This window comes from Brienomyrus brachyistius, chromosome 15, assembly GCF_023856365.1.
Source record: "Brienomyrus brachyistius isolate T26 chromosome 15, BBRACH_0.4, whole genome shotgun sequence".
Taxonomy (NCBI): Eukaryota; Metazoa; Chordata; class Actinopteri; order Osteoglossiformes; family Mormyridae; genus Brienomyrus; species Brienomyrus brachyistius.
This window is the reverse complement of record NC_064547.1, coordinates 20,127,957-20,148,141: the sequence shown is the minus strand read 5'-3', so window position 1 is coordinate 20,148,141 and position 20,185 is coordinate 20,127,957. Positions and strand designations below refer to the sequence as shown.

Below are 20,185 nucleotides of genomic sequence, written 5' to 3'. Positions count from 1 at the left end.
GAAACGCACCACTGATCAGTCCCGCCGCCGCCTCCGCAATACTTTCATGGCAGTCAAAACAAAATTAAGTTCGTTTATTATCTTAGAACAAGCTTTCAAACGGCCCTCGTGCAGCTGACGTCAGCCACCCCCCCAGCGAGCCAAGGGATTTTACCGATGTCCAGGGGGCTGTTTATCTACCATTCGTCGCTGGTTTTATGTCATTCTCTGAGTGACATATCAGATTCGCGTAAAAAGACTGCAGCAGCTTTACTTAAATAATGAATAATTTAATGTCCCTTTATTTATTTCAGTGTCTGTCTTCCAGTTCCCGAGTGCTCACTTCTTTCCAGGACCCAAACAATCGATTTGGCGGTAAAAGGTCCCATCTGGCTGGAACGTCTTCATAAATATACTCCGTATTACAAAGTATTGCTTTACCTATATTATTATGCATTATTAAAAGGGTGAAATTCATTTGTTCACTACCGAATAAATACCTGATGTATTTTTATGCCGTCTCCCTTATTAATCAATAAAGTTTCAGGTGAGGCAACAGCGACACCTAGTGCTCATAACCTGGAATTCGCATTAGACCGCACCGTTTTCGGAGCAAATAAATTGCCTTTCCTTTGTACACATTAAAATTCAAATTAAACTGTCCCATTCGTGTTCTTGAGGCTTCCTTCAGCAGAGTGGTGTCATTGCTGTAAAAATGTCCTCATCCGCGGAGTCCAGCCAAGTGGAACGCCCTGCTGAGCTTCTAGTCCGTCCATCACATCAGCCATGCGAGCTTCTAGTCCGTCCACCACATCAGCTATGCGAGCTACTCTTCTGGGGTGCAGGACGGAGTAGTAGAGAGAGAGGAACAGGAGGCCCATGACAGTGCCTGCTGCTATGACAAAGACCGTCTGCCAGAAAAAGTCCAACTTCTCGGCAGCTGGTGTCAAGAAGAAGATCATCAGAGGCACCAGGAGGTTCTGCAGAGCAGACATGGCATAGTAGACAGTCATGTGCACTTTTGTGTCCTGGCCTTTCACGTTGAAAAAGGTGAATATGAGTATGACAGCCACAACAGCCCTGTAGAACCACTCCAGACCTTTGGACGTGCAGAAGTCTGTCTGGACTGCATGCGTCCACAGGAAACCCAAGAGCCAGAGGAGTAGCAGGGCTGAGAGGCAGTAGGTGCTGAAGAGCAGCAGCATGCTGAGCGTGAGCACGCGCGCGCACACCGTCAGCAGCTTGTACAGCAGGTACACCACCAGGGCGGCGCCAGAGGGCATCTCAGGCAGATTTGGCATGGACCGTCGAAAGCACCGCCAGTAGTCCACGGTCGCCCAGGCGATGTTCAAGAATGAGCCGACGATAGAGATATCTGGGGGGGGATTTGAAAAGCCATAAGCCGAGCTGATCATAAAACAGCATGATGATTAACTGCCCAATGTGATAATTAACTAACCGCGGGAGGAGAGGGACACCCACGGTGGGCGGGACTGACATGTGCTGTCAATCACCATCTACTTTGATTTCTCATTGGTTACTGGAAGGCCTTTTCGCTTCTTTAAACATGCTCAGTCCACAAACAGCTGGCCCAACAGACTCACACTGAATTATGGACCTCTCGTCATGGCCCAGGACGATGTATAGCTGCAAGACCAGCTGGGGGGCGCTCTCAAGGAAGGTCTCAAAGAGCCGGAGCATGCTCAAGTCGGCAGCCTGGCCGAACAGCTCCAGGTGGAGCTCATCCTCGTCGTACCCGGCGGACTGTTTGGCCCACAGCACCCTGCAGGCCATCTTCAGGTGCTGGACGTACCTGCAGTAAGGAGGCAGTGCACATGTTCTCAAGGAGGTAAACTTGAGGCCACCTGGGTGTTTATCTAGTATCTTCTAGTATCAGTGACACCTGCAGGGGGCAGAATAGAGCCAGACTCTCAGGTGCCCTCAGAGGTCAGACTACAAGCAATGAGCAAACAGAACTTCTGGAATAAAATCATTTTAGGGTCCGTAAAACTTTCTAGTCAACATAACAGTTGTGATTTTTCAACCTGCAAAGAAAACACAGGCAGCTACTAAGAGGAGCCACAACAGATGACTAATAAAACTGTAAGTCCTTATGGGAGGAATGCTCATCACGTTAAGATAAGAGGCGTTTTATTGTGTCAGAGTCACAGCATACAGACCGGAGCCTAACTGTGTTGTCATTGGACTGCAGGGGGCGCTGGATGGAACGCAAAGGAGCCCATTAAGGCATATAGCGCCCCGTAGATTACTGACTAATGTTATTAAATCATCCCATCGGTACAGCCATGATGGGCCGAGGGCAAACACACAGGAGAGACAAAAAAGTAAAACACAGGATAAAGACAGCAAAGAAATAGATCAACAGGCATACGTGTCTAACGTAAAGGACAGGAATAAAGGTACAACAGAAATGACAGGCATGCAGGTCCAACACAAAAGACAAACACAGAACCAACACATGGATTTAACATAGGAGCTTAAAACAGCTGGACTGACATAGGTGTTCAACACCGAGACTTTGGACAGACATTTTAAACAGAGCATTGACACATGAATTCAACATAGAAATTTCATGCAGACAGGTGTGACACACAGGCTTGGCAGCTTATACAGTAAAGAGGATTTACATCATTATTCCCACACTTTCACAGAGGGACTGGCCACATTTCCACGTAACTTCTTTCAAAGTCCCCATAACACTGCAGTAAGGAACAATGAGCTTTGTTAGCTGCACACAACAGCAAGCCCAAAACGTCTACGCGCTGTTTGGAAATCCTAACCCTACTCTTAGAGCGTGTGGATGTCATACTGCTGCCCTGGTTGGACTTTAGTAGGTTACACAACGTCATCGATAATAAAACGTGACCATCATATGATGTCAGGAAGGGCATAGTGCTGACCCTGTTACTGAGGTGTGGAGGGACAACTTCAGGGCTTATCAGAGAAGCTCTTTATGATCGTAATAGCAGCACATAGAGCCGGAATGACATCTGCTAGCTGTGAGCAGAGCTAGCTGGGCTGTAAAAAAATGCACGATGTCTGGATATGTGGTACCTCAGCATCTCAGCATTATGAGGGACAGGGTCTGTTTCTGAGGACAGCGAGGACCTGCGGAACTACCTGGTGAAGATGCCCAGCTGGAGAACGTGCAGTATGACCTGAGAGGGCTTGCAGTTCCGGCCAGTCGAGGTCTCCGCAGGCGAGTCATCACAGAACCAGGCATAACTGAACACCTGGCTGCACACAAACCCATTCAGGACAAATAGGAGGGTCATGGAACCCCAGGCAAAATTTCCATTGCTGAAATACTGTCCCGCAACCCAAACATCAGCAATGATGTCTGCCACATAAAGGAGCAAGCCCGCAACAGTGCGGAACCACCTCAATTTCGTGAAACGCATGGTAGGTTCACGCTCGAGGCTCAGTCCCTCCCTACATGTCCTCAGTGTGAGGAGCCTGTATAGAGCGCCCCCTAGTGTGCCGGAGGTCACACATGTCTATACCACTGGAGCAAAAGCCTGTCCTTGTCACCCATTGTACATCTTCATAAAGGTTCTCATCAGTCAGCATTTCCTGTCATGTGCTCCAATCCTGAGGACAGAAGTAAGGGCAGATTAGGTACTTAGAATGCATTCAGCCATTTAGAAACACTCTGAAATATCATGGAACTTTCAACAATCACAAAGTGGTAAACAAACAGCCCTAACGCAATTGCGCATAACAAAGAAGGGCGTATACACGCTTGCAGTGTGTAACCTGTGAGTGCCAATCAGATTTTCGTTTCCTCTCCCTTGTTGTTGGTAGGAATTTAACACGTAGGCTTTCGCATAAAGAACATAGCAGCTGTCACGTCTATTTCCTGACGTTTGATCGTTGTTGAAATAAGCAAAGGAATGGAGTGTGTGGAATGCACGTGCTAGATAAAGCACGCACCCCATCTGAGAATAATCCGGAACTGTCTCAGGCTGTCAGGACCAGCAACGGTGTGTTTACACACTAATGAACACTCCTAATGAGTCAGTGTGTTTTCTGTGTCCTCCGCTGGCCATTACGGTTACCTAATTTGTGAACCGGATCCACAAAGATCTTCAACTCAGACTCAACACAGAGATTCGACACAGAAGTTAAAGACGTATTCTATACAGAGAGTGAATATGAATTATTGACGAATTTCCCACTGGGATCAATAAAGGATATCATCCATCCATCCATCCATCCATCCATTCATTCATCCAGCCATCCGTCTATCTATCTATCTATCTATCTATCTATCTATCTATCTATCTATCTATCTATCTATCTATCTATCTATCTATCTGTACTGAAAGATTAAACACAGAGGTTTAATGCAGAAACTTTCAGCACATATTTAATACAGATATTCCAACATGGATTTAACACTGAGCATGACATTCCATAAACGGATTAAACACTGAGTTTTAATAGAAACTTTCACCGGCTTTACTAGAGTATAGTATATTTGTTAAACACACACACACACATTAATCTGTTACATACACTTGCGTGTGAAATCAGCACAGAGCCGAACTGACAATGACAGACTTACCTGCACGTCCTGCTCGCGGCCGCGTTGACTGCCGTCACTGTGCCGCTTCCCGGACGGAACCGCATCCCCGCCTCCGATCATCCAGCCTCCATCCCCGCCTCCGATCATCCAGCCTCCATCCCCGCCTCCGATCAGCCGTTCTTTTCTGCTGACTGGTGCTTAGTGACACAGGGCGAAGTGTTGTCGGCTTATCACTTTCTGGGTTTGCCTGCGTTTTCCCACCCTGATACAGCCGAGCACAGAAGGGAAATATGAATGCCTCTACCAGATATATTTGCTATGACAAGTATTCACCTGAGATTTTAAGATGTCTTTAAATGCCTGAAGTGCCTGATCGGACTCGTATCTTAACTATGCTGCGAAGCCCTCATTAAGTGATTCACGAATGCGATTGAATTCTAACGAAAAATATCAATGTAGGTATGAAAGATTGATCTCTAAGTTTATTCATAAAGTTATGCTTGGAATCGTAAAGTTATGAACACACCATGGCATATACGTAGCTTTTTTCTTCCTTTCCTTTTTCGTTATGTTTTTTTTTTTTTTTTTTTTGTTAATTGATGTTTTTATATTTTATACCAAGCGTAATGTAAAATAATGTTATTCCGGAAATTATACGGTTTAATATAATTATATTGAATAAAGTAATATACGTACAGACATACCAATCATAAGTTAAAACATTGCTAAATTTGGCTGAATTATACACGCCAGAATTGGTACTAAATGGAAAGTCGTTTGTGAGCTGAAAGAGTCGACTCTTACTGCTGAGCTTAATTTATCTGGCTCACAAAAACGAGGAATTCCCATCACCAGTACACAGGGCACGTGAAGCAATGCTCGGAATCGACCGCTTGGAGGCAGTGTTGTATTACTGTCAGCCTAAGGTGGAAATGGCAACGCTTACGTTTACAATTAATCCGACTAAATATTCACCAGGGGTAAAGACAAGGCTGGAATAAAGGGCAGCACGATGCTGCGTTGGTTTTTAAAAATAAAACGGATGGATGGATGATGGATACACAAATAATTTAAGGGTTGATTAAAATAAGAATGTCAGTCTAGCGTTTAGACTATAGATATGAGTTTCTCTGGGACATGGTTTATTAATCATGGTTTATTAAGCATCCCGTTGTATGAATTTGAAACGGGAAGATCAACCTGGGAAAATCAGAATATCTGAATAAAATAAACATGTCTGGGTTTGTACCTGTCCGAGGGTAGCCAGGCAGTTTGGCAGATCAGGGTTTTATTGCGGCATTTTGTAGGAACTGAAACTTGTGCAGGCGCCTGTAACAGCGGCTAATGTTATTACGGAAAGCGCTCGGTCTGTACAGTGACATAATCCACAAATTCCACAAAGTGCCAATATGACTATGTGTAAACTGTGGCAGAGAGAAGGTTGAGCAATTTGGAGGGATTTCCCAGTGGTCATGGCTGTCTTTGTGCTTGCTGACTGCCTGTGACCACGGTCTCATCTCAGCGCGAGCGTAAAGCTCTGTCACACCTGCCGAACAAGGGAAAGCATGCTGACAGAACAACTCCATTGAACGACACCAAGAAATGAACTCCTCCCTCCAAAGATCAGCTCAGATTTCGTCTCTCATCTTAAGAGTGGACAATGAAATCTGGCATCGGGGACTGGCATGGGAGTTAGAACAGAAGCGTATTAAACATTATATATATAAAAAATGGGATGTCATTAAAGTTCATGTGTGTGTAAAGGCAGGTGTCCCAAAAATTTGGCAAAATAATGTAGCTGAGAAAGCTACAAATATATAAAATAAATGAAAGGAATATGGCAGAGTAAAGTGGAAGGGAGTCCCAGAGAAGCTTATTGTGTGGAGGCGGCTGTGGCATGTGAGAAAGAAATGTTTGCATAGGAACGTGCCCTTGGAAGGGATGGAACATCAGCCAGCAGCGGCCTGTTTGTATGGCTTGGATGTTCTATATTGCTAAAGACCTCGTCCTGTATGTTGAGCAGGGATGGGATCAAAGTAATTTCTTGGCAAGTCCGAGTCAAAACATTGCAGTCCAAGTCAATTCTCAAGTCATTTTCCCTCAAGTCCAAATCAAGTCCAAGTCTTTCGATCATTTTTGCTGTCCAGTCACAAGTCATCAAATTTGTGACTCGAGTCCAAGCCGAGTTATGAGTCATGTAACTTGAGTCCCTACCTATGTCAGTTTTTTACCTGTAGAGATTAAAACTTACTGCAGCAAAAACCTGCCACAGTAGGTCACAGGACATGTTCTTTACAGGCAGAGACAGGGTGAAAAGAGAGTCTCCACTCATGGTTTTCCTCGTGCAATTCTTGTCTGTGCATATGCAGAGAGTGATGCATCTTCTCAACAAACTCTCTCAGGAGACTTTCAATTCAACCAATTGAAAATGCAAACAGCGGAGAATTAATATACAGAGAACTTATAAAACGAACGTTACATAACCAGAGGGGGGACTATAACCTCAAGCCTTCTTGAATCACAGGGTCTTTCCATCAGTTTAGCAGAGACGAGTCACGAGTCATCAAATTTGTGACTTGAGTCCGAGTCGAATTGCGAGTCAGTGACTGTCTCTGGTATTGATGGCGAAGATCTGAGTGTACAGGAGGTTTTGCAGTCTCACCATCTGCACTGCACATGTCACGGGGGACGAGTTTTCAATGCGCATGTAAGGCTTTGCTGTTTTTGCCATGTCATTTCGGCTACAGGAAGCTGCAGGAAACGGCCATTTTCAATGGCTGCAGGCAGTATGTGTGCGTGGTCTTTCTGTCAGAGATATTGACCGTGTTCCAGCATACTTCCTGTCTGGACTGACCTCTAGTTCTTTAATCTTACACCTATTTTAAGAGCCGCAAAGTTCAAGGTAAGGCTGTTTAAGGCTCAAGCCACTTTCAGCAGAGCATAGCGCTACTCTCTCCTCAGATCAGTTCATGCTGAAGACTAGTAGCTGTTGGCCGTTACACCAAACAGCTAACTCTGACATAATTATAAGTTTTGTAGCATGTTGTCGTTGGAAGTTGGACTTGATCTATATGAAATGTGTCACTGCGGACGTGATAAATGCACACCAGGACACAGAGAATATAAGACACTACCGTTGTCACAGACATTGTTTTAGACATCCATGGCAATTCTAAATAGGTGAAGTGTTTGTCAAATTGGTAAAATTATCTTGGAGAAATTCGGGATTATAACAGAGGGACATGCAGTCCTCCCTCAGTCATTTTAGGTGGGAAAATGAGTCCTGCTGTGTTCTGGTTTTATTTTTTACTAGGAAAAGATCAAATCCCTAAGCTGCTCCTGCATTCAAATGCCAAATGGAAAAAAAGAAAGTATCCATTTCCTTTATACTAACTGTGAGATTAATGATTAATTTTAGTACAGCGTACACAAGGCATGGACTTTCTCCAAAGAAACAGACCCAACCTTCGTTACATATAACAAAGCATATTTACTATGAGTGGGTACTGAAATACTTGAAACAAGAATGCAAATAGCCTATAGCTTAGGATATAACAAGCATTTTACACTGAACAGTCTTGACGGGACCCCCTGCCCGCCCCCCCCCCGACTTCATCACGCCGACTCCCCAGTAGAGGGTCGCTGTATTTCTCGGCCTCGCTGTTACTGGGGCTGTGTGTGAAATAAGCATGTGCACATTTCTGAGCGACTCTGTCGGGCCGGGGGCGCCGTAAGGTGGGGGGAAGTTAGGATAATTCCAAGGGCCCCTGAGTGACAGGGCGCCTTGAAAATTTGGAAAAGAACTGGATTGCTCAAGACTGGGGGGGGCCCCGATATGATATGCCCTCATGTTTGTGGCCCAAAATGTCTAGCAACGTTCCTGTGTCTGGGTATCACGTCAATTACCTGTTGAAACTGGTCTGCAGAAGCCATATCCATCGCAGGTGTGACAAAGAGCTTATCGGCTGCGGGGGGGGCGACAAACCACCCACATTAAAGCCCCACTAGCTCTTAGGTACATGATCACACTTTACTGGTAGGGAGTCCCTAGATATAGGTCTGTTGTCATCTGGGGGTCACTGTCAGAGAAACCTGCTATAACTCGAGCATCATTCCAGATCTTTCCGGTGAGCCTCGCCATCCATCTATCACAGTACCTGGATTTATGCAGCGATGTCGAAAAAATGCATTTAGGATGATAGAATTAGGAAATATGTTTGCTGTGCGGAGAGCCTAATTGGCTGCCGAGGTTTGTATTAATTCTGTTTAATTGCTTTTTCATTAATATCAACCCCAAGTGTAGTTTTGTGGAGCCCAAGCTGAGCTCTGGAGGAACGAACATTAACTAAGCAGTTATTAAAATCCCTGTTATGAGATCTGCACATTCAAAAATCACAGTGATGTTAATTTGTTACTAATTCAAGAGAGAAAGTGGGACAGAGCAGAGCCCTTTTTACTCCGAACATTTAATACTTTGTACCAAACTTTTGAGATGATGTTTCTGATTAAATCGGCTCTCCAGTGCAACCTCATGTTAACCAACCCTAATTCAGCCTCACTAACTACATGTAAACGTCCCAAATTTTAAAGTGAAAACACACATTTTGACACAAAGGTCACATGATCCCTTCTTATGTATCAGAAGTAGGTTCTGAAATGTCATTTAATTGGTATTACATTTTATATAAAAATGCAATCATCTGACTCAGGATCTTGCGACCTCATCGGGGGAATAACCGTATCCCTCCCGGGCTGCACACGGCTACGTCAGGCACAAGAAGCTTACCGATCTGAAGTCTGCCGTTGCCATTGCCTGTCCACAAAAACTTAGAGCATTTGCAGCTGAATATTCTGCTGTCTGGTTAAGCCAGGCTCATAGCCGTGGCTGGGACGTGAACCAATGCTCTGCAGGCTACAGATCAGTGCCCTTCATACCATGCGCCACACTGAGGCCACTAAGGCCACCCACTTCACGTGGGAAACCAGCCTTTGCTGCTGTGTGAACAGCCTGCTTCTGTGTGACCCGTAAATCCAAGAGCCTGCAGTGATGTGACAAGTCTCAGGACTACGTTGAGCTGCCAGTGTTCCCCGAACAGCACTTTTTTGTCACATCTCTATGTATGCAGTAATTTTCCATGCCCACTTACCCAGTGCAGAGCTGCGGTGGGCTAGGTGGGGGAGTCCTGGGTGGGATTTCTGGCAGTTGCAGGGCACACACTCATGCAATAATAGCACCCTGAAGGCCAATATGGATACACCAACTAACCATAACAGCGGGGAACACAAGCGGCTCAGTGTATTATGGTGTTGAAGCCTGTGATTGGAAGGCTGCCAGCTCAAATCCCAGAGTCGACAGAGTGATGTCACTGCAGGGCCCTTGAGCAAGATCCTTAACCCCAGAATTTGAATCATCTATCTGGTAAATAAAATATAAACTCAGTGGAGAACTGAGCCAGAAATGAAGCCCGCAACCTTGGAGAAAAAGGGTACAGTTGTGCCACGATAACATGCAGAATTTATCTAGACTCTTTGACTGTTCCATTTACATTTTATTCTTATCTTCGCACTGATAAGGTGGCTTTCACATCAATCTATAAGAAGCCTTGTAAGGCTCGTTTACCATTGCGGGCGCACTACATTTCCACTGCGATACTTCTTTTTCTGTCTCTCTTCGCCAAGCGCACTGCATTGCGTCCTCCGGATCTGAAGGGGGCACCCGCCCAATTGACGTACCCCTGGCATCACTCCCCCGCCCCTCCTGTCGCTCGCCTGATAGTTGGCGCTGGCAGGCCGGCGACTGCTAGTAGCGGGTTGGTCACCGCAGGAAGCGCAGAGCAGGAGCGGTATCAGCATCAGCAGCCCCGCAGACGCGAGTCGGAGTACCCATCCGGTGATCGGCAGCATGGGCGTTCGGAAGAAGAGTAGCAAGAGCCCGCCGGTGCTCAGCCATGAGTTCATCATCCAGAACCACGCCGACATTGTGTCCTGTGTCGCCATGGTCTTCCTCCTAGGGCTCATGTTCGAGGTGAGTTCTGCGCCCGCAGCCCAGCCAGGCTGGACCAGAGCAAACCGCATCGCTCACACGGAGCCCGTCAGGTTGAACCAGGTGCTCGTCCATCCGAATCGGAACCGGAAGCGTGTGCATCCTTTTAAGGGGAGCTTTGATCACCTTTAACCTCGCACCCGTGCGCTTCCCGGCGCCTTTATGCCGTTTTTAGATCTTTTCAGGGACATTTCTGCCGGTTTCACTTGGGACTGTGAGACCGCAGCCTGCCTGGTTAGAGGTGCCGCGGCCGCTCGCAGCCCCGACACTTTAGCGTTACGTGGCAGTCTGTCAGCGGTCGGCCGGGGCGGCCGTCCAATAGGCCGGAACCTGCCTTCCCCCTGGCTCACCGCTGCCTGATCCCGCACAGGGTCTCTTTCAGAGAATATCTAATGCTCTCTGGAACCGCTGTGAGGGAAAAACGCCACTTTAAATGCGTTTGCGAGTGTTAGGCCGCAATGCGTCATGGGAGTTGTAGTGCCGCCCCCCCCTCCGTGCTTGTAGTACATGAAGAAAAGTACACATCATGCTACAGCAGTACACTAGTGGCGTGCAATCTGGCTTTTGAATGTGTTGATTACGAAGCATAACACCGCTATTAATAACGTAACAGGGCTTTCTTTGCCAGGTTTACACACACAAGAGTCGTCTTTTACTTAACCTTTTACTAAAACACTGACGTGTCAGCACCACCGTAGCCTACAGTACTGACCACAGCACTTAGCATCCGTCTGTCTGACGCATTTGCTCTTCTCTGTCTTGCAGGTAACGTCTAAGGTGGCCGTGTTGTTCATCACTGTTCAATACAATGTCACCATCACGTCCGGTGGTGAGTATGCTTCCCCTTAAGGGTCCGTTTAGGGGTCGGGACCCCGGCACACTGTTGGCTGCTTGCTTTTGCACCTCGGTAACGCAAACTGGCTGGGGATTTTCTCTTTTAGCACCCTCTCTGAGCTACTTGCTTATTTTTATCCTTCAACGCATTGCCTTTTATACCCTAGAGCTGCCTCGTTTTGCTTTAGTTCTGCGCGCGGGGGGAGTGGATTTGGCATGTTACTCAGTTCAGCCTCAGTCCTGTGAAGGCCAGGTGCAGAGCGTCCCCTCGTCCACGCCCCTGCATCCCACCGGCCTTCCTACCTGCTGCAAGCTCCCCGTTGGCTCTCCGCATGCTATTTGCAGCATCTGATTTGTTGAATCATCGCACCGGCAGCCTGGCGTAGTAGAAAGCAGGTTAAGATGTGGTACCGGCACTTTCTGTCCTTGCTCCTTTGAAATAGCTTCCATGGCACGTGGTCCCTCCGGAGATTTGCTGTATCCCAGAGACGTGGTCACAGAGCGGTCAAGCGCGGCAGTCACGAGTGAACCGTGTTGTTCGAACGCTCAAACTATATGGGTCACGGCACCGAGGTGAACCCGACTATGCCGTTCAGAAGAATTGAGTAGTTTATTTTAGCGGTGAAAATAAATATATACGCAGTTTATTTGGTGATCAAATGAAGGCCATTTAGGATGCAGTCTTTTTTACCCTGGCCTGGATCCTCACAAACATGGAGTTATTATTGTCAAGGCATGTCATGCTGGTTCTCAGATTTCTGGGGGAAAAGGTGCATCTTCTACGGAAGCTTCATCCAACTAAAAGTGTAGCTCACCCTGTTTTGTTTTCACTGTTTGCATATTGTCGGTTGGATTGCTGAGACTTGACTTCGGCGTGGGTAGCATGCTGTTTGTACGCGACTGAGAGGCTTCTCTGTTAGTGTTATTCCGGTCTGCCTTTTCTTTGTCGGTCTGGTTGTGATTTGCAGACTGTCCAGTGCACTCAGTGGCCTGTTTTTGAGAACGCCATCTCCAGCAGCACCTTCTCGCTTCCCCTTTTACCCTGGTCGATGTCCGCTTGCCACTTCCACCCTGATTCAGCAGACGGCTTTTGACACGGTATCTCTCTCCGTCTCTCAGAGGGCTCGGAGGAAACCTCCACCAATTACTTTCATCACGGACTGAAGGACCTGGCCACGGTGTTCTTCTACATGCTCGTCGCCATCATCATGCACGCCATCATCCAGGAGTACGTGCTGGATGTGAGTGACGGCGCCGCCCTGTTGGCCACTCCCACTTCCTGCGAGTGAACCCCGGGATGGGTGTTTTCCTTGTGAACATGATCCTGGTTGACACTGAGTATTAAAAAGCCGTAGATCAGGTGACCAGGTTGTCTGCGTGTGCCCCCCCCCTCTCCATGCAGAGGCTCTGGGGGGAGGCACCATTAACCACTTCCTTCCTTGTAGCCTTTGTCATGTCACTCATTTATTTTTTTTGTTCCCTAACTGTGTAAAGAAGATAAACAGGAAGATGCACTTCTCCAAGACCAAGCACAGCAAGTTCAACGAATCAGGCCAGCTGAGCGCCTTCTACCTCCTGTCCTCCGGGTGGGGCATCAGCATTCTGCACTCAGTAGGCCCCCCCCGTCCCCATACGCCACCGTGTCCCTGTCATTTTCTCCGTCTAGAGCGCGATTCTGAGCCTATTTTCTGTCCCTCTCTCTCTCAGGAAAACCTTCTGTCAAACCCTGTCAGTCTATGGGAAGGGTACCCACACACGTTAATGCCGTAAGTAAGCCCCGCCCCCCGCACCCCCAGCTCCTCCCTTGGTCATTCTGCCTACCCTTCACTACCCCCAAGAGCCCAGAAGTAAAGCCATTAAATGCCAGACTCTTGCTTTTATCACATGCTAGTGTGTGACATCGCAGTGCCCGTAGCCCTCAGTTGGCGAGACAGCGCCCAGTCTGTGCCCCGTGTCAGGGGTAATAGCTGTGCCACCTGCCTGGTGACTGTGATTCATGGCCTCGTGGTTTGTGTGCAGTTCTTTCAGCTAGTTTTACTTTTAAACCTTTGATCAGAGGGTGGATGGATGATAAGGATATTACAGGTTTACAGTAGCAGAATGCACACATTTAGACGTTACAAAAGACGTATTAAGTGAAAGTAACAGTGCAACAGTGTAATAACAGTGCATAGAATGTCAGATAAATTATTGCATGGAGTTCCGTAGTTACAGGAGGCAGTGTGTTCGCGACTGTGACGGCTTATGCTGCCGCGTTCGGCACGTCCTTCCTGGGGTCCTTTGTCCTGGGTCGTCGGGGAGACCTCCCTCACTCCGGCTCCTCGCGTTGCGCCTCTGCTGTCTGACGCGGTGTCCGTTTTCTGCCCACCAGATTCCAGATGAAGTTTTTCTACATCTGCCAGATGGGTTACTGGTTCCATGCTCTTCCTGAGCTCTACTTTCAGAAGACCAAGAAGGTGAGTGCCGTGCCCCGAGCCGCGGGGTCGCCCGGGGTCCTGTGTGCTGTCTGCGCTCCCCTGACTGATCCCGTCATTCCTGCAGGAGGACATCCCGCGGCAGCTGGTCTACATCAGCTTGTACCTTGCACACATCATCGGGGCCTATGTACTGAAGTAGGAGCCTCCCTCTGCCGCCCTGGCAGCCAGGCGCCCCCTTTAACCTCCCTCCGCGCCAGTGTGCCCCCCCCTAACCCCCCCTCCCCGCCGCCTGTGTGCCCCCTGCAGTCTGACCCGCCTGGGACTCGTGTTGCTGGTGCTGCATTACTTCGTGGAGCTGCTCTTCCACGTGTCACGCCTCATCTACTTCAACAACGAGAAGCGGCAGGGCGGGTGAGCAGGCTGTTCATACCCCCACGCCACCCCCCATCCCCCCCACGACCCCCCACTAACACACCAGCGTGTTGCAGGTTCACAGTTTGGGCTGTGCTCTACGTGCTGGGCCGCCTGCTCACGCTGTCCCTCTCCGTGCTCACCGTGGGATTCGGCCTAGCGGGGGCGACACAGCAGGGCCTTGACTTGGTCAGCGGAAATTTCAACGTGCTCTTTGTCCGGTAAGTGGAATGGCGGGGGGCCGCTGGCAGGGAGGGGGACCTTCTGGCCTGAGCCTGGGTTCAGCTTTTGCTCTGGCTATGATCAGCTTATGGGGCATCTGCAGATTGTACTAAATAACTGGTCTGAGGCGGCGAACCTGGAGCAGCTTCTATCTGACCCGTGCAGCGTGTATCAGAACATGGACCTTCTCTGATAGGCCGTCCCTGAACCCGCCGGTGGTCCCCCACTGTGGTCCTGCATGTCCATGACGGTCGCCGCCTCTTGCATGTCCTCCCTGTGCAGGATCACAGTCCTGGCTGCTATCTGCCTGACCCAAGCCTTCATGATGTGGAAATTCATCAACTTCCAGCTGCGGCGATGGCGGGAGCATGCGCAGCTGCAGGCCCAGAAGAGGAAGCCGGCTGCGACCAAGGGCAAGGCCAAGAAGGACAGAGGTGGTGTGGGCACTCGCCGGGCCCCGTCCAATCGGCCGGGCCTGAAAAGGCCGCCGTGTCATTTCCTGTTTCGAAGGCATTTAATCTGGCATAATTTAGTCTCTCGGTGACAGATATAAAGCAATTATAACGTGTTAAATCAGCCCTTCAACGTAGCTTAAATTCCTGCTTATGATATGAGAATTCACATTGACCTGGCTGTGTGCTTGACTAGTATGAGCTATGTTGGGGTGTTTGACTACATTACCCAGAACCCCCCCTGTGCCCCTTAGCATGACTGGAGAATTGTGTCCCATATTTTACCATGTACCACTGGTTCCTATCGCCATCCAGAGGCACGGGGCATACATGCGGTCAGCCACCCCTCTATTGAACCAGTTTTTCCGTCTTTTTCAGCCAATGGCGTGAACGGCGCCCTGAACGCCAACGGTGCAGACTCACCACGGGGCCGTAAGGAGAAATCCTCCTAAGCAGGCCGCCAGACCCCGGCGGCGAGTCCAGGGCCCATGGCTCCGTCCCACGTTTCCATCCGCTTCGTCCTCATCGGCGCCTCCAACTGGACGGACCTGGACTCCCTCCCAACTTTTTCTTTTTTTTTTTTTTTAATTTTATTTTTTAATTTTTATTGCTATTCTGACTATACGGTGCCATTAAAAATGTGCATAGAAACTGACGTTAAGTGCCTGAGAGCTCGGCTCTGCGTGTGCGTACCCCCGCACACCCCCACATCCTCCTTCAGGACCGCCCCCGAAACCTCCCGCTATCGTTGCTGTTTTAATGCGACATCAGGTGTCGCAGCATAAGCCGTCCTGCATGTAATGCAGGACAGGAGTCATTTGTTATTGCCATTTGAATGCTGCCTCATGACCCCCCACCCCGAGTTCCCAGATGAGGGTTTGATGGAGCAGCAGTGTCCCTTTCCCTTCTGCCACCGGCCCATGTCGTGGGGGGAGGGGCGGGTGGGATGGTTGATGCTTTGTTTGGCCGCGCCCGTGATGAGCCTGACCGCGACACAGCGTGTTGGAACAGCGCCGCTTCCTTAGTCATAATGAAAGTGAAAGCGGGCCGTTCGGGGACCTCCTCCTCACGCCTGGGCGTGTCTGGCCGTGTTTCCGATTTCACCAAGGCACCCGCGCATGCGTCAGCTTGGTGTAAGGGATGGAAGACATGTCACGTGTACCGTCATTGAAGTCCTGCCGTTCCCCCGAGGCAAAGTCCTCGATCGAATCGTAACACTTGTTTCTCAGTCACAGCCGCTGTGTAGTGAGCCAACGCCATGTCCAGCTATAAATGGAGGATTTGTTTCATTATTGGTTTATTTTGCTTGTTTTCTTTTTAAGTGTTGCTCTGTATTCTTGCTCAGACCTTTTGTGTAGCTATCAAAACCAGTCGCACTTTACTAATTGCCGATTGGGAGTAATTTTTATGACTTTTCCAGCCCTCCGTGTTCAGTGTCCTCCACGTTGATGCCCCCTGGGTGGGCGTCCTTAGGTTTATGCTGGGCCCACGTTCAGCCATTTTGTTTCCATCTTCACATTTCAGGCCTTGTCAGTCGAGAGCCTCCACAAACACGCTGTTCTCAGGGATGGGTCACTTTCGTCCGACACCAGTTACAGTGGTCTCACTGACCCCCCCCCCCCACATACACACTTTGTTTAAGGTGGTCTGTCTGGTTGTCTTAGCTGAAAATGTCCTTGTATAGTCTGAAAGAATAATTACTAAATAGGAATTGTTGTTGCGCCTCTAGCAAGGGAGGACCAAGCACGCTGTCGCGGGCCTCATACAAGCCCGTTTTTCCCGTTCTGGCTGTCGGTCAGGTATTTTTTTTCTCGAGGTGACAGTTTTCCATTCCATCAGTACCAGAAGTGCTCTGTGTGTGTCTGACCAATCGGGGTGTAAAGTAACGTTTTGGAATAAATGTTTGTCTCGGAGCAGACTGGCCAGATGCACATTTTGTCATGTCCATCACTTGGTTGGATTACAGTTTTCCTTGTACGTTAAGGAAAAATCTGCTGCATCAGTTTTATAGGATGAAACTCAAATTAAGGACCTTGATGCTGCTCCTGGTCGTCTTGGGGCTGGTTTTTGTTCCGTATCAGTACTTGGGTATGATGTCATTTCCTTGGTGGGGGTTGCTTGATAACAGAAAGATGCCCCCCCCCATTCATACCTGGGCCACCTATTTTTAAATATGTATCTTTATATAACTCTGAAAGTAGATATTTGGTTATGACTGTGTGGTCAGTCACCAAAAAACAAGCATGTCCTCACTAACCAGATTTAGCACATTCAAGGGGAAAGCTGAATGGGTTTAACATGTTGGTTTCTGTGCAGTTTAAAAGATACGCCCCCCTCAGGTAGTAATGGGGAAGTGCGTCACTGCCAACTTCTCAGCATCAGATCTGTAAACTAGTCATTGAAAGGTTCGTGTTATTCCTTTGTACACTTATAACAAAAAAAACTACACCATTGTGTTTAAATTTATTATTTTAAATATCGATCAGGAAGGCATTTACGTGTTAAAGCGTCTCGCTTATAAGCACAATCTCAGCGTGTCCACGAGCTGGCTGCCTGATAATGGTTTTATTTGACGGCGGACATTCCCCTTTGCTTTCTGGTTGTATGATCAGATGAATCAGTACCTGAGTCTACCTACCCGTCCAGTTCGTTCTCATGAATGTAACACGAGTGAAGTTGGTGATGCTTTATTAAAGCTATCTGGGTAACGACTTCATGCTTATGTTACTGTCTACTCCTTCCTCTGCCGGCGCCACCCGCTTACGGACAATCTATACAGGTCCCACATGCCTGTCTGTGCCATAACGAAGTTTGGGTATGAAGATGTGACACCAAAACCTGCAGGTAAAATTTTAATGCTACTCCTCGCTCACACAGCTTCACTATCCTGTGGGGTCGCAGGCACCATAGACGCACCCTGCAGGGGACACCAGTGTATCACAGGGTTGTATCAATTCAATTAAGGAGACATTTAGTTTAATTCAGCCCTCGAGCACTTAGACAGCATGAAGGTGAGGGATCCGAGGTCGCCTTGAAAACGGCTGATGTTTGTCTGCTCCGTGAGCAGTACCGACTGCTGCCGAGCGGTGGCGCTCCAGACCGCCTTTTTGCGTGTTATTGCCGAATATAGCGCACGGCTCCGGGCTTCTTCGGTAACCTTGTTTCACGTCAGAGCGGATGGTCCTGCGTATCAGCCACTTTTATCGAGTCCGAGTCGGTTCTGTTTGTTTTTGGGGAAAATTTCACGAAATCGGTTCCGCTACTAGGCATTTCCTCTGGAGACCCCCAAGCCGGACCGGGTTCAATCCTGCGCCGGGATCCCGCTGAGGTTTCACTTGGGAAATGCTGGCGAAACGGTTCTGAAATAAGCGAACAAGCTTCGGCGACTCGGCCATTGCGGCGGCCCCGGGATCCGAACGGCCGCGTCCCGCTGGATGTTTAAACAAAGCGGCGGCGGTTCCGGCGTTCAGCCCCAGCTGTGTGCTTCGCCTCGGAGCGGCTCGAAACCGGGACCGAGGCGGGCGGGCCGCAGTCCGGACGCGGTGACGCGGAGGGAGCCGGAGGAGACCGCGGCGCCGCCACCCAGGTACGGTTACTTTGTGTTACGGAGTATCGTGTCTTTCCGCCCGCATTTCCGCATCCACTTTCATACGCACATACGCGGGATTTAGCTGTGCTCCGGGCTGCTTTGACGCGACCTATTTTTGGGAAGCGCCAAGCTCCGCCCGAGGGGGCATCGGAACCGAGGCGGCGCGGTTAAATGACCGCCAGATATGCGACTCTGTCCCCGGCAGCTTGGCTGGTGACTCTGCCGGCGTGTTATCAGATCAGCGGGGTCCGGAGCGCAGATTACGGGCTGTTGACCTACATAACGAGACCCAGCGATGGGAATTAATGCCCGAACCGGACCCCTCACACCCCGAACCGCCTCTGTCTCCTGTGTGGTACGGGAAAGGCACATTATATTATGCGAAAGACAGCCGCATGAGTCAACATGACTTATTTCTAAAGAGTCTTTGTTTAAAATAGTTTTTTTCTGGTTAGTGCTCTGTGGACATATATCTAAACGAAAAGACGCGTTAGTTTTGTTTTATTTGTTGTTTTTTTTTGCTATAATAACGAATTAAATCAAAATAACGTTGTAAATAATCCCAGTTTGGTCATCCTGTTGGTTGATTGGCAGAGCTGAACGCGTTTCACATCCCCATTATTTGCGTTGCACTGCGTCTTTTGGGAAATCCCGAGTACAGAGGTAGATGGGCCCTGAACCGGACCGAACCGAGCTGCCTGAGTGAGAGCGTGTCCGTGAGCAGCTCGGGTTAACTGACCCCAGATCAGCTGCGACTGCTGCTCAGCTGGAAGCTGTACACCTGTCACTTTGGCGTCATTTCACCTTTTTTCGCAAATGCAAGATGCTCTTTGGGGCGGTGCATCTACACGAGACTTTGTGTGCGATTCCCTCTGGTCTCTGAAGTACTGCTTTGTGGAACTGTGGAACAGAGGCACAGCAGGCAGGAAGACTAACCAGTCAAGTCTAACCTGATGTGGGTTTCCTATGGGCAGGGAAGAGCTCCGTCGAATTCAGAGATACATAGTCAAAAGTAATTTGGTTCAGTTCATTTGCATTTTTTTTTTTTGATCTGTTCTGTTTCAATGGTCATCCTCCCTGTAGCCTGCTCTTCCTACCTTTCCATAACCTTATGCGTCATGTAGAGCTGGGGTCTATCCTAGACTGTCCATGCAGGATACACACACTACTACACCTTGTGTGATGGATGAAAGCAGGAGTCACCGATTCCACAAGCTTGGAGGTACGACTTCAGAGGGCTACCTGCTGAGACACCATCGTGCTCTTGAAAATCGTGCTTAGCAAACAGATTGTGGCCTGCTGCTAATGCTACGACAGCTCTGCACGTCAAAGCTCACGTGTACTGGACTGAGTCAAATTTATTTATCTGGGATGGTGACTCAGTTCAGTTACAGTTTCTGAGTTGTGGGTTTTTTCTCTGTTTTCTCTGAATTTCTAAATTTAGCTAATCGGAACATGTCGTTTTCGTATTATTACCTTCAGTCTCATTAGCAGTGTAAATCTGTTTTTCTTTTTTCTTTTTTTTTACTTGTGATTTTGTCTATTTCGTGAACACGATTGGAGTGATTCAGATTGAGGCCCATGCTTGGCTGTATTACAGCGGGACCATCCTTGGGATTCAATCAGCCACCCACCATTCTGTGAGTCGACATCGTTTAGATGCTACGTTGCCCACGCTGTGCTAATTAG

The 20,185-nt window shown here is 48.6% G+C and overlaps 3 protein-coding genes across 3 annotated transcripts in view; 2 read left to right on the top strand and 1 right to left on the bottom strand.

Annotated features, from left to right (window-relative positions):
• Positions 1-258: 258 nt before the first annotated feature.
• Positions 259-10,276, bottom strand: xkr9 (XK, Kell blood group complex subunit-related family, member 9). The gene is made up of 5 exons (XM_048976006.1): positions 10,149-10,276; positions 4,568-4,790; positions 3,121-3,591; positions 1,584-1,792; positions 259-1,354 (listed from the first exon to the last, which is right to left on the bottom strand). Exons 3-5 carry the CDS (start codon positions 3,399-3,401, stop codon positions 681-683), a joined length of 1,164 nt encoding a protein of 387 aa, XP_048831963.1. The 5' UTR covers positions 3,402-3,591; positions 4,568-4,790; positions 10,149-10,276; the 3' UTR covers positions 259-680.
• Positions 10,277-10,290: 14 nt separating this feature from the next.
• On the top strand, positions 10,291-17,623 carry tram1 (translocation associated membrane protein 1). Its single transcript, XM_048976007.1, has 11 exons — positions 10,291-10,553; positions 11,337-11,400; positions 12,525-12,646; positions 12,900-13,016; positions 13,113-13,171; positions 13,777-13,861; positions 13,947-14,017; positions 14,129-14,233; positions 14,311-14,454; positions 14,738-14,889; positions 15,286-17,623. Exons 1-11 carry the CDS (start codon positions 10,431-10,433, stop codon positions 15,357-15,359), a joined length of 1,116 nt encoding a protein of 371 aa, XP_048831964.1. The 5' UTR covers positions 10,291-10,430; the 3' UTR covers positions 15,360-17,623.
• A 328-nt stretch (positions 17,624-17,951) lies between these two features.
• ncoa2 (nuclear receptor coactivator 2) overlaps positions 17,952-20,185 on the top strand; it is a 42,701-nt gene continuing 40,467 nt past the window's right edge. Inside the window, exon 1 of the mRNA XM_048976004.1 lies at positions 17,952-18,493. The gene's annotated coding sequence lies outside the window, so the exon portion shown is untranslated. The remainder of the gene's footprint in view (positions 18,494-20,185) is intronic.

Excerpts from the sequence above, each read along its gene's own strand:
- xkr9 (XM_048976006.1), bottom strand. The coding sequence starts at position 3,401 with ATGCGTTTCACGAAATTGAGGTGGTTCCGCACTGTTGCGGGCTTGCTC. Across the intron at positions 1,793-3,120 it reads CAGCTGGGCATCTTCACCAG|GTACGTCCAGCACCTGAAGA; the intron begins GTAGTTCCGCAG and ends TCCTTACTGCAG. Across the intron at positions 1,355-1,583 it reads CGAGAGGTCCATAATTCAGT|ATATCTCTATCGTCGGCTCA; the intron begins GTGAGTCTGTTG and ends ATCCCCCCCCAG.
- tram1 (XM_048976007.1), top strand. The coding sequence starts at position 10,431 with ATGGGCGTTCGGAAGAAGAGTAGCAAGAGCCCGCCGGTGCTCAGCCAT. Across the intron at positions 13,017-13,112 it reads GCATCAGCATTCTGCACTCA|GAAAACCTTCTGTCAAACCC; the intron begins GTAGGCCCCCCC and ends TCTCTCTCTCAG. Across the intron at positions 14,455-14,737 it reads TTCAACGTGCTCTTTGTCCG|GATCACAGTCCTGGCTGCTA; the intron begins GTAAGTGGAATG and ends CTCCCTGTGCAG.